Source organism: Alosa sapidissima, chromosome 9, assembly GCF_018492685.1.
Source record: "Alosa sapidissima isolate fAloSap1 chromosome 9, fAloSap1.pri, whole genome shotgun sequence".
NCBI lineage: Eukaryota > Metazoa > Chordata > Actinopteri > Clupeiformes > Clupeidae > Alosa > Alosa sapidissima.
In genome coordinates this window covers 13,869,893-13,882,997 of record NC_055965.1, presented here as the reverse complement: position 1 = coordinate 13,882,997, position 13,105 = coordinate 13,869,893, and the positions used below count along the sequence as shown (strand labels likewise).

Below are 13,105 nucleotides of genomic sequence, written 5' to 3'. Positions count from 1 at the left end.
AAACAACATGAATGTTCAATTTCTGCATTTTTGATCAAATTTAATTGAGACATAGTAAGATTAACCTGACAATGTAAAGCACTATACAGATTGTACATGAAAAATGTTGTCATATATGGATTCCCAAGAGTTCAAGCTTTTAAATGGTGTATATTACTATGCTACATAGCAATATGGTGCATACAATTGATTTAGAATGTTGGGTGGAGGTGGGGGTCACTGCAATTTTTCCCGCCTGCGGGACACCCACAGTGTAATTAAATAGTTGAGTTAAAATGGTTAAATTATTGTATTGGGAAATATTGTAGTGAAGTGTTTTGAAACAATTGTGGGCAGAGGAAACAGTCATAGTTGATAGGTGACAACTATATTTTTTAAAAAGACCCGAAAACATACCTGTATAAGAGAGCCTTTAGTTAACTTCATCCATTCCAACGGTCAGTTGCAATCAACTATGACTCCCATCAACTGTATCCCCTGCCTACAACTGAATATTATGAAAAAATAATAAAATTATATATGGAGTATAACTGAACAAATGAGAAAAAGAGAAAAAAAAGATTTCAGACCAATAGTGGCAAAATATTGGGCAATTTGACCGATGAGACCACCAGCTATGCCCCCAATGGACCGACAGTGGTCCGCCAGCCTTTTGCTATCTGGGCTTAGGCCTACTTGCATAAACACTTACATAAATGACACACCTTTTTCAAAAGAACACTGTGTGGTTGATGGCCTACATTGCATGCTAAAGTGCATTATGAGATGTGCATGTAACATATGTTGCCATGCAAGACTTAGTACTGAACATGATGGTTCTAAGAAGCTGGAGTTGTAAATGCACTTATCTTGGCAGACACTGTTTAGAGAACTCAAGCTCACCAGTTATCAGTAGCCTGGCAACCTGTCCTCTTGCCCTACACCAGGCTCACCTCAGTAGACATCTTGGCATCAACAAGACACGTGTTGTTGTTACACTTGTAGCAGTATGAGCTGTATTTGAATATAAACTTAACTTCTTACTTACTAACCTGTGATTTGTATGGCTCTGTTCTCAGTGTATCTGTTTCTATGAGAGTGATTTCTTGTCAGAAATGTATTCTAACAATCTCTATATATATACTTCCCCCCAGCAGATTTTATGTATGTTCACTTATTTCTGCTTGTCTGTTGTTACTGTCTTTGGTTAAAAGGTGAGGTCTATGACTGAATGGTTTAAAGGTACGGTCGTTGAACATTGAGCTCAAACATCAATCACCTTTCACCAGGATCAATCAAAATGACCCAACCCTCTCTGGAGGTGGTGTTGGAGCAGGAGTGCCCTTTGTTGTTGATTGGCCAGTGCAGTGCATGGCCTGGTCCAAACTACTTTGTTTTCCGTTTGACTGAATATGGATTTTTATCAGTGAGAAGGGGCCAGGCCAGCTATTATTTACAAATGTCCCTAGACACGTGTGTGTGTGTGTGTGTGTGTGTGTGCGCGCACGTGCGCGAGAGAGTGTGCGTATGAGTAACCACACTAGCTGTCTGTAGATAATGGAGGTAAAAGTTATCATGCCATTTATAAATGATTGATCTGGGGGGGGGGGCACTGAGTTTTAAAGTACTATTAAATTGTAACAGTTAGCAAGCAAGAAGTGCTATGATCTTGGAGAGCTTGCTGTCGAAGCACTTACCATGTTGAGCTACCTGTCCTTTTTATCAACGCAGACATGGACGCTACTCCTGCTGTTCCTGGGACTGTTCTTGGTGTAAGTTGAACTAACTTTATCTAACCGCTGAGCAATGACATGTTAAATACTAATGGTTTTTTTATTATTATTTATTGAGAAATAGCTCTAGCAAGAAGTGATACAATGCCATTTATATAGGTATGGATACTGGCCTTATGGAGTTTTCAAGAAATTGGGAATCCCTGGTCCAAAACCTGTGCTATTTTTTGGAAATATGCTCAACTACAGAAAGGTCAGTTTGTGTTTTAACCTCTTCATTCCTCTACATTTATTACCACACCCTATGTCCAGTTTAGATTTTATAGTCATGGCACTGTATGTGTGATGTTGGAACCTTCTGCCAAGTATGCAGCGAAAGAGGGAGGTTATGGTTAAAATGTAAACTAATCAACTGAAACACAAAAGAGAGTATAAGGTTGCTGTTGGTCACAGTCAATTATCAGTAATGCAGGAATGCTGTCAGCGAGTGGTTGTTGTGTTGTGTTGTGTTGTGCTTTGTTGTGTGAATCCAAAAGCCTAAGAAATAATGGTCCTTCTTGAAAAAGAGAGAGCAGCCTTTATAATGTACAAGACACTGCACACTGGTACAACTCATTAGCCATGACTAAGCTCTGCTTCCTGGTGCACCTGCCAATCAACAACGGGAAACAAGCAAACAAACAAACCGAGGGCCAAGCTGGCCAAAAAGGGCAACATGTAGGCCACCAGCGTCCACTTTGTTTGTGCATGTAAATACACCCACACATTTCTTCATTGGTGTTTTTTTTTTTCCTTTAGGGTTTCCACTATTTTGACTTAGAGTGTTTCCGGGCGTACGGAAGGATGTGGGGGTAAGAAAGCTATTATTCAAAATTACCTTAACCGACTGAATAGTCTTAAAAAAAAACCTCTAATGAAAAACTGGGCAACAAAGCCTGGTCAGAGCTACTTTTTGTAATCCAGGGGTTTCTTGCCACCTGTCGTCTGCTACCATCTAGTGGTTGAAGAAGGCAATACAGTTGTTCCCTGACCATATATTCACTGATAATATGTGCACTGTTTTTTTTTTCTTTTTCTTTAGATAGATTTCCATTATTGTTTTTTATGAATAATCAAATTCATTGAAATATACAGTAGGCCCATACATTTGAGAAAAGCCAAGGTGACGTTAAGGATTGAAATAGACCACAATCAGTTGACGACCCCTGATGTAATCAGATTTATACCATTAACAATTTACTGAAATTAAAGAAAATTTCTTTTATAGCTTTTGGGCTGTGCTATTTTCTTATCTCCTCTCTAGAATTTTTGAGGGTCGGCAGCCTATTCTTTGCATCATGGACACAGATTTGATCAAAACTGTCCTGGTCAAGGAGTGCTACTCGTATTTCACCAACAGACGGGTACACTTGTCTTTGTGTATATTGACAATTTTGCCGGTTTGTCAAGTGTGTGACGACACAAAGAACTATGATCAATGTATCACATGCTCTATCAGTACCAGGTGGTATTTCATACTTAAAATAAGTGGTAGTCTAGTATCTAAGTAGGCAAGGTTTAGAAATAGGTATTCATTTCAAATATGTTAGTTTGGAAACATGTCATATGTTTCTTTAAGAGTAATCTAATCAACAAAAAACAGAGACGGACATCATACAAATTATACCCCCCATCCCCAAAAGAAAAATAAATAAATAAAAATAAAAAATAAACATAGAAATGAGAGCCTACTCCCCCCCCCCCCCCCCCCCCTTAAGGAGGGCACCTGTTTCCTTTTCCAAAAAAGTAAGATCAGTTTTTTTTTTTTGCAGTTATAATGCCAAATGCCAGAAGACGCTGTTGTGCTATCCTTAGTTTCTATAGCTTTTCAGATAGTGCCAGGTGGTGTTTGATATTTAAAATAAAGTAGGCCTAGTATCTAAGGAAGTAAAAAGAAGTAGTATCTCGCCCAATATTCAGACTTGCTAGGAAGATCAATCTTCAGTGATATGTACAGCTCAATTATTGACGTTAATCCTAGTGTTGAAGATTGAGATCAGGGGTTGGCGACCTTTTCTCCTAAAAGAGACATTTTTTTTTACCAGAAATAAAAAATAAATCTGTCTGGGGCCGCAAATATATTGGAACCATTTAAAATAAATTTGTTTAAACATCTGTATCTTAGCCTCAGGCATATGGAACATTTGCCATACTCTGCATGTTGCATTGTGCAGTATAATATTTTCACTAACTTAAGGTGTTGGGACAGCTTGAAGCTTAACGACTATAAAATGATTAGAAATATTTGATAATTTTAGAGAGAATTCATAACCTACCCCTGATTTAGATGATTGTGCAATCTGATGGATTAATCAAGGTGCCACTGCATGTGCATTTAACCGGGCTTTGAATTACAGACTTTCGGCCTTGACGGGGAGCTGCACGATTCCGTGTTTACTGCTAAAGATGAAGACTGGAGAAGGATCCGTAGTGTACTGTCTCCATCTTTCACCAGTGGCCGTCTGAAAGAGGTGTGTATCTCTCTCCTCTCTCTCTCTCTCTCTCTCTCTCTCTCGCTCGCTCTCCCTCCCTTCTCTAAAAAATAATGGAATGTGTAGACATTGCAGTGACAGAAATGTTATATTTTATAACATCCATACATGTGTTCATTACTATGACATTTTCTCTCAAGTCTGGTCAAATTACATGGTTTGATGGTTATATACAATGAATCTTTATACTGTACAAACGTTATCACAAGATGCGACATGTCTTCTCTATATCTCTAATTCTCTATGTCATCCTGCATCAGATGTTTGGGATCATGAAAAAACACTCACACACCCTGGTGAACAGCATGAAGAAGGATGCAGACCTGGGTAGACCATCAGACACTAAAGAGTGAGCGCTTCTGTGAACTATCAGGGTGGAAAACAGAGTCCTAGAATACAAAATAAAATCTTCCAGATTATTATCAGGCGAAGATTCTGTTGGAAGCCCTCATTATTTATGAAATACTGTTTAGCTTGTAGCAGAAAAATATACCAATATGTATTTTGAGGGGTCCATTTCATATCTAAGGATATAGATAGATAGATAGATAGATAGATAGATAGATAGATACTTTATTGATCCCCAGGGGAAATTCAAGAAATACCACCACCACTGCATAATCTTGTCAGATCTATATAATACCATGATGGGATGGGATGGGATGACTGGTGGGATGGGATGGGCTGGGATGAGCACTTGGGATGACTGGTGGGCTGGGATGAGCACTGGTGGGCTGGGATCGTCATTTCCGTTAAGTGCATGGAGTTCGTGTTCGATTTGAGACGAACTATTCTGTTGCAATTTACTCACAAGTAAGCCGGAGTGCACGCAGGGCTCTGCATTGAGGTGTGCTGATGGAAGAACGCCATCTGAGACAGAGTGAGTGACAGGTGGGGCTGGGCTGGGTTGAGATGACTTCAGTAATTCTGTACGTTTTCACTGTACATCCAGGTACTTTGGCGCTTACAGCATGGACGTGGTCACCAGCGCAGCTTTCAGTGTGGACATCGACTCCCTCAGTAACCCTAAAGACCCCTTTGTCTTCTACATCAAGAAAATGGTCAAGATCGACTTCCTGAGCCCGCACTTCCTGATTGCAGGTAATGTCCAGACTCTCCACACTTCCTGATTGCAGGTAATGTCCAGACTCACAAATGCAGTGCCATGACTTTGGAATGCAAAAAAGAAGTATGAGTACACAAGGGATGAGCATATGAAAAAAAGTGTGTGAAAAAGAGTGTAGTTTCCAATAATAATAATAATAATAATAATAAAACAAATATGTGAGTCCATAGAAATGACTTTGAAATGCTAGTTTCCACATCAAAACACTTTGCAGTTTCTGTGTACATTTACTGGTCTTCATATTTGTCCTGCCGCTCTGATCAAATGCAATTATTTATTTTCATACAGTGCCTAAAAAATATTCACCCCCCCTTGAATATTTCCACTTTTGCTGCTTTTATAAATGGAATCTTGATCAATTTAATTTGCCCTTTTTTACAATAATTTACAAAAATCCCCTTGTTAATGTCAAAGTGAAATCAGATTTAAACTAAGTAATATTTATTAATTGAAAAATATAATGCAAAATAAGCACTTGCATAAATATTCACCCCCTTCAAGTCAGCATTTAGTAAATGCACCTCTGGCCGCAGTTGAAGCATGGAGCCTGCGCGGATAGGTCTCAGGCTTGCACATCTTGATACTGCAATTTTACTCCATTTTTCTTTGCAAAACTGCTTAAGCTCTGTCAGGTTGGAAAGGGGTCAGGTGTGATCAGCCCTTTTCAGCCTTTTACCTTTACAAGCCTTCCAGGGCCTGCTGTTGAGAAGTATCCTCACAGCATGATGCTACCACCACCATGCCTTAAATTAGGGATTTGGTGATGTGCAGTGTCCGCCCAAAAATAGCATCTAGTCTGATGGCCAAAAAGCTCACTTTTGGTCTCATCAGACCAACGAACCTTCTTCTTTATGCAAATTTGACCTTGGAATCTCCCACATGCCTTTGGGTGAATTTTAATTGAGATTTAATAAGAGCTTTGCCACTCAGCCATAGAGCACTCGTGAAGAACTCGGGCAAAAGTTGTTGTATGCATAGTTTCTCACATCTCAGCTGCTGAAGCTTTTAAGTTCTTCAGAGTTGTCATAGGTGCCTTGCTGGCCTCCCTCAGCATTATTCTTAACAGTTATAACAGTTTGTGGTGACGGCCTGCTCTAAGCCGATCTGCACATTTGCCATATTCCTTACAATCCTTAATGATGGATTTCACTGAACTCCATGGGGAAGTTCAGTCACTTGAATTTTTTTTTTTTTTTATCCAACTCCTCATGCTTTTCAATAACTTTTTTTAATTGTTTGGAGTGTTCGTTTGTCTTCATGGTGGAATTATAGCTTGGAATACTGATTGACCAGTGACTGGACCTTCCAGATGCAAGTGTCTTTATATTACTACACATTCACTGCACTCAGGCAATCTTCATTTCACTAATAGTGAGATTATTAGCATCAATTAGCTGGACCGCTGTTGATTTAGGCCAGTCACTTTAAGGTGAGTGAATATTTATGCAATCACTTATTTTGCATTATGTATGTTAAATTAATTAACATTGCTTTGTAGAAATTTGCTGTCACTTCGACATTAAAGAGGAGATTTTTGTAAATTATTGTAAAAAAAAAGGCAAATTAAATTGACAAAGATTCCATTTATTAAAACAATAAAAGGGGAAAGGGTGGTGAATACTTTTTATAGGCACTGTATATAACTACATTTATTTTCAGGTTTCTTTCCCTTTATGGCACCCATTCTGGAGAAAATGGGCTTCACTTTTGTCCCCCCATCTGTGACAGACTTCTTTTTTGCCGTCATGAAAAACATCAGATCTGAGAAGCAGGGCAACTCTGACACGGTTGGTGAGATTAAGTCCTGATAGGGTGACACTAATGACTGAAGCTCATTTCCATTAGTCACTCTTACATAACCAGACCTCAGTGGTTAAAAAAATATTTGACCATGAAGCCTATTCAGTAGTTCTCTATCTGATTTCATGTTTAGAATGTTAACTTTACCTAACTGTGCAATATGTAACTTTTGTTGCTGATCTCACAGCTCATTACAGATGTCAATCGGCATTAAGGCCAGTATTGCCTTATAGGATAACATAAAAATTAATTCTCTACTACCTATAATCAATTCAGATCTGTAATCACAAACCTTCCTATGTCAAATTGTACCTGTTTTATGTAAATGTTATTTTATTATTTTATTATTAATATTTTCTGAATTTTTATTTTCCGTACCTCCTTTATAATGTTATGGAGGTTATCTTATTATTTGTTTTATTTTGTTTTATTTTCCACAATTTATTATACTATATCTCTTTGTTATTCCATTGTTACTGTGTAATCTCGGCTTCACTGAAAATGAGGACTACCCTCAAAGAACCTCCGAGAATAAATAAAGATTGAATGAATGAATGAATGGATGAAAAAGAATAACCTATGTTTTGTTGGTTTCAGAAACGAGTGGACTTCTTACAACTGATGATAGACTCTCAGACTCCAAAGAAAGATGACAATGGTATAGGAGGTGAAAGTTACAAAGGTAACATAACCTCTGTGTTTAAATTTCATGTTTGAGTTAAGGACAGGACAGCTGTCAGAGGTGATGTCATCCAAGTCACGATTTGTTACAAGTACAGGTCCGCTATGTAACTGTCAACATCTCTTGAAAAACCCAACATGTATGAAAAGACAATTAGTATGGCAGGTATATTGAAAACAAAAATGCACAGTACCTTTATACACTATCCTCTATTTATATCCTTCATGCAGGACTGAATGATCATGAAATTTTGTCTCAGTCGATGCTCTTCATCCTTGCTGGCTATGAAACCAGCAGTACAACCCTGGACTTTCTGTTCTACAATTTGGCCACAAACCCAGACGCCCTGAAGCAGCTCCATGATGAGATTGATGAAGTCTTCCCAGACACGGTCAGTGTGAACATTTTCTCTCACTAGAGGCAATGGCTCAGGAGGTAGAGGAGTCGTCCAACAACTGGAAGGTTGCCGGTTCGAGCGCAACTCCTGACCCTGTCGAAGTGTCCTTGAGCCCAGTGCTCCCGATGAGCAGGTGGGCGCCATGCATGGCAGCCTCGGCCATCGGTGTGTGAATGGATGAATGTGAGGCATGACGTTGTAAAGTGCTTCGGGTGCTCGGAGAAGTCGAAAAAAGCGCTATATGAATGCAGTCCATTTACCAATGTAGTGTAATAAAATAATTATTGGTTACACTTTACTTGACAGTATCGACATAAGAGTGAAATGACACTGTCATGAACGTGTCATAAACAAGTCATAAACATTTATGACAAAGCTTCTGTTATTAACTGACATTCGATTTTTGTCATAAATTAGGGTTAGGATTAGGGTTCATGTGTCATGACAGTGCCATGTGTTCATGACAGTGTCATGTCACTCTTATGTCGATACTGTCAAGTAGTGTTACCTAATTATTTTATGGATTGTGCAGTGGAAACTTTTTTAATAGTCATGGACGTTACTTTGCATTTGTTTCCATGTGTACAATGAACCATGACTCTGTAAGAGAATTAATCAATTAAGTGTAAGGTGAACAAATTAGTTTTTAAACACTTCTTGGAAATCCTAAAACTGTCACAAGAATGCAGAAAACTAGGCAACTCATTCTGCCAACAAGGAACCATAGAAGAACAGGAAAACTGCTGTTTTTGTTGTAAGCTGATTTCAGATGTAAATTTGCAGCAAGGCCAGTATAGCCTTTGCTACATTTTTTAATCTGCCAAACGTAGTTCTTGTTTTATCCTTCGAAAGTGCCTTGTTGTAATGCTTTGGCCAGCCCCATCACCATGCCCTGGAGTGCCATATTTGTTTGAGTTGAGTTGTGAAAACTATCCTTGTCTCTGTCCAGGCTGAAGTCCAGTATGAAGCCCTGATGCAGATGGAGTATCTGGACTGTGTGATAAACGAGACGCTGCGTCTGTATCCACCTGCTGCTCGAATCGATAGAATCTGCAAGAAGACCGTGGACGTCGGTGGTGTCATCATCCCCAAGGGAACTGCTGTCATGGTGCCCAACTTTGTCCTTCAAAGAGACCCGGAACTCTGGACTGACCCTGAGAGATTCAAACCAGAGAGGTACATGAGAGAGACGGAGAGGGAGAGAGAGAGGGAGAGAGAGAAATTAAAGGGGAACTATGCAGTTAGTTTTAGCTTAATTTACCATAATTTAACAGCTTCAGAGTCATGGTTATATGACTTTTTCCAGGTTGAATGGTGGCTGTATCGCTTCCCCCAGAATTGGGCCGAGAATTATTGTCTGTCAGGGCCCAAATTATCTAGCAGTGCCCCTGCTTGCAACTTTGGTCCGGCGAGCCGCCGGCCTAAGAGTCAGATAGTCTCGCGATGTTACAAATTGCTTTACTGCACTACACACATACACGCCAGGCACCGGCTGGAACAAGGTAGTGATCGAGTTTCTCAGACATCTTGGCCAAATTACCAAAACTGCATAGGGTCCCTTTAATTTGATTAAGTAACGCTTATGTGATTTCTGGGAATCATATAAGCCAAATTAATTATATTAACTTCTCTTTCTCTCTTATACTTACGCTGTGCCTCTTTTGGTACCCCTTCCATATAAAAGACAATTAATTCAGTTACTTATCTAATTTTGAATTTGAATCATTTTACTTATCTAATTTAATTTGAATCAATCTTTTTACTTTCTGAGGACTATTCACAATAAAGTGTTAATTAAACCAGTCTATCCTTTTCCTGTCTTTCTCCCTCATGCAGGTTCAGTAAGGAGAACAAGGAGAGCATTGACCCGTACTCTTACATGCCATTTGGACTCGGCCCCAGAAACTGCTTGGGGATGCGCTTTGCTCTCGTCAGCATGAAGCTGGCCATCGTGGAGCTGCTGCAGAGGTTCACCATCAGCACCTGTGCCGAGACAGAGGTGAGAGAAACACCCGTCTCTATCCCCCTGAAGACAAGTGGACCTGAAGTTTATTCTCACCTGGATTGGTGCTAACATTCCAATGAGACCAGGGTTGCATTAAATTTGAAGAGAAACAGTTAAAATATAGATTGTTGAGACAGAGTTGACGATGCAATTGTGAGTAGCTGGATGACATCAGTTTGTTTATTCAGTTGTCAAACTAATGGAAAACCCAAGGGTCATGAGCCCTAGATTAAAATCCAATACACTTCTTTCCAAATTCAGAAAATCTGATAATTATCAACTTTTTACCTAGATTGAGGACTCCTTAAATCTGTTAAAGTTATCCAGTCATCTGTCAACAATAGCCAGCTGTTACAGTGGTTGTACAATATGTAGATCTATGTAAAACCTCCATTCCAAGAGACATGCTAGCAACAGACACCAGAGCCTATGGGGTTTAACCTCCTTGCTAGCACACCTGCCTGCCTCCCAATCCCAGCGTTCCTGGTGCAGGTCCATATCAAAGATCTTTGATTCAAACCCTCTCTGCCCATATGGGAAGCTTGGCAGGTGCAGGTTAAATATTTTTGCAGAGTGAGGTACAAAAACAGTCGCTGCTTGCCACTGTACTGATCGCATGCTTTCTCCAATCCTCCTTCAGATTCCGCTGGAGTTGGAAACTGTGGGATTTATGGCTCCCAAAAGGCCCATCAAGCTGCAGCTGGCTGCCCGGTCGCCTGTTGCACAGCTGAATCCCAGAGGGTGACCGTCCATCCATATGCTCTCGCTTACCATTTAGAGTTGTCAATAACACACTGTATTGACTGTTGATGTTACTTTATTATGTCAGGTGGGAGAAACAAAATTCCTGTGAATTTCACATCTTATCACAGATTGGCGGCTGTTAATAGTGGCGTTCTTTGCCTCAAAAATAAAGCCATTACACGTCTGTGAATTTAAGGATTTTAACCGCATGCTATGATGTTACATGCTGGTCTCTTTTACGGAGGAAACCCATGCTAAAATAAAACTCTGTAGTCACAAATTTGATCGTGTTGGTATGAATATATGTTGTAGTTGTATATGTTGTGATTCCTACTGTGTAAATAAAATATACAAATGTCTTGGAAACGTTGTAAAATTATTTAAATAGATTAAGAAAGCCACCTCTATGGTGAATACTATGATTAGATTGATTTGTTTAGATCCAGTGAAATTGCTGCCTTGACAACGCTACGTCATGGCTTCGATTAGGCATATAGTCCAGTCATTGTAAGCCAAAATAGGGGTCAACGTTGAACAAATTGCAACAGAAGAAAACTACCCGAGTAAGGGAACAAAAGCCCCGAAGAATCCCAATAGGGGAACGTTTAGAAAAAGACCTAAATATACCCTATTCATGCGCCTATACAGTATTTTTCTCACGCAAATAGGGGAAAGAAATTAACCTTCACATATCATCATGAAAATTACTGAGTTTTTTTTTAATTGTTTGTTAACATGGGCAAACAGGGCATAATGTAATTATGTATAGCTAATGTATATAGTGACCCAAAACTAATTGCAACATTTGACAAACAAATTGTCCAAGGCATGGAGGAAGATAATACATGTCTTAACTGGTATTATATCTCATCTAGAGGGTTTATGCTTATAGAAAATATATAGTTTATGGTGTTTAATTTGATTCCCTGGACAGTATAGGCCAAAATGTATCCACTTTACACTAGATTTGCCTTTACAGAATAGAGGGCAATGTATTGTGCATGGCATGGAGGAAGATGGGAAATGTCTTAAATTGTGTTATATCTCCTCTAGAGGGTATATGCTTTCAGAAAATATATAGTTTAGGGTGTTTAATTTGTTTCCCTTAATAGTGCAGGCCAAAATGTATCAGCTGTTCACTTGATTCGCCTATAGAGATTAGAGGAGTGTGTTATGCATGGTATGGAGGAAGATGGGACATAAGTTGATTGATGCTATATTTCATGTACAGTGCATATGCTTTTAGAATATGTTTTGACTGTTCTATGACTTTGGTAAAACCATGACCCATGCATAGGCATGCATTGTTAATTATTAATCTTAAACTATATTTATTAGTATAGCATGTACCTTTTTGCCAGATGTCACAACAATAGAGTCACTTTTTTTGGAGGCAGTTATCCCATCTGCACCCTTCTGTCGAATTTGGACATTATCATGTCCGTCTTCAACTTTGCCTGGACTATTAGCTCTGTTGTGGTATTTATACAAATTAGGTATACGTAATTACATTATGCCCTGTTTGCCCATGTTAACAAACAATTTCAAAAAACGTAATACATTTTTTGTTTGTCTTGATGTAAGTAATCAACTCAGTAATTTTCATGGTGATATGTGAAGGTTAATTTTTTCCCCTATTTGCATGAGAAAAATACTGTATAGGCGCATGAATAGGGTATATTTAGGTCTTTTTCTAAACTTTCCCCTATTGGGATTCTTCGGGGCTTTTTTTTTCCTTACTCAGGACATATTGAGGATACAAAATCAGTTAATTTTTCTTCTGTTGCAATTTGTTCAACCTTTTTTCATAAAATGACTGGACTAATAGGGGTAAGATGAGCCATTCCTTCAGCAGGGGAGTTTTAAACAGTCTACAAAAGATCTTGTTCCACAACAATGTAGAATGTTTTCTATGGTTCTAAAATTCCATATCAAATTCAATGAACCCAGATATTATGTAAGGGCTCCAAACACTTCCCAATCTAGCTGTGGCGTGACGTGACGTGAGTGACAGGCATGAACCACGAAAACAAGTTTCAAACTATGTGCCTAAAGAGACGTATATACAATAGTCATGGCCACTACGGATATCATTGTTTACAGTTTCA

At 39.0% G+C, this 13,105-nt stretch overlaps 1 protein-coding gene across 2 annotated transcripts; it reads left to right on the top strand.

The window, feature by feature from the left end:
* The first annotated feature begins 576 nt into the window (after positions 1-576).
* On the top strand, positions 577-11,363 carry LOC121718301 (cytochrome P450 3A27-like). Of its 2 annotated transcripts, XM_042103277.1 has the most exons (14): positions 577-1,542; positions 1,711-1,751; positions 1,872-1,965; positions 2,511-2,563; positions 3,016-3,115; positions 4,109-4,222; positions 4,504-4,592; positions 5,196-5,344; positions 7,029-7,156; positions 7,767-7,851; positions 8,082-8,242; positions 9,198-9,424; positions 10,085-10,247; positions 10,894-11,363. In XM_042103277.1, exons 1-14 carry the CDS (start codon positions 1,537-1,539, stop codon positions 10,996-10,998), a joined length of 1,515 nt encoding a protein of 504 aa, XP_041959211.1. In that variant the 5' UTR covers positions 577-1,536; the 3' UTR covers positions 10,999-11,363. The 2 variants fall into 2 exon arrangements, with proteins under 2 accessions (XP_041959211.1, XP_041959210.1); XM_042103276.1 differs by having other exon boundaries at positions 581-1,751.
* Positions 11,364-13,105: the final 1,742 nt, after the last annotated feature.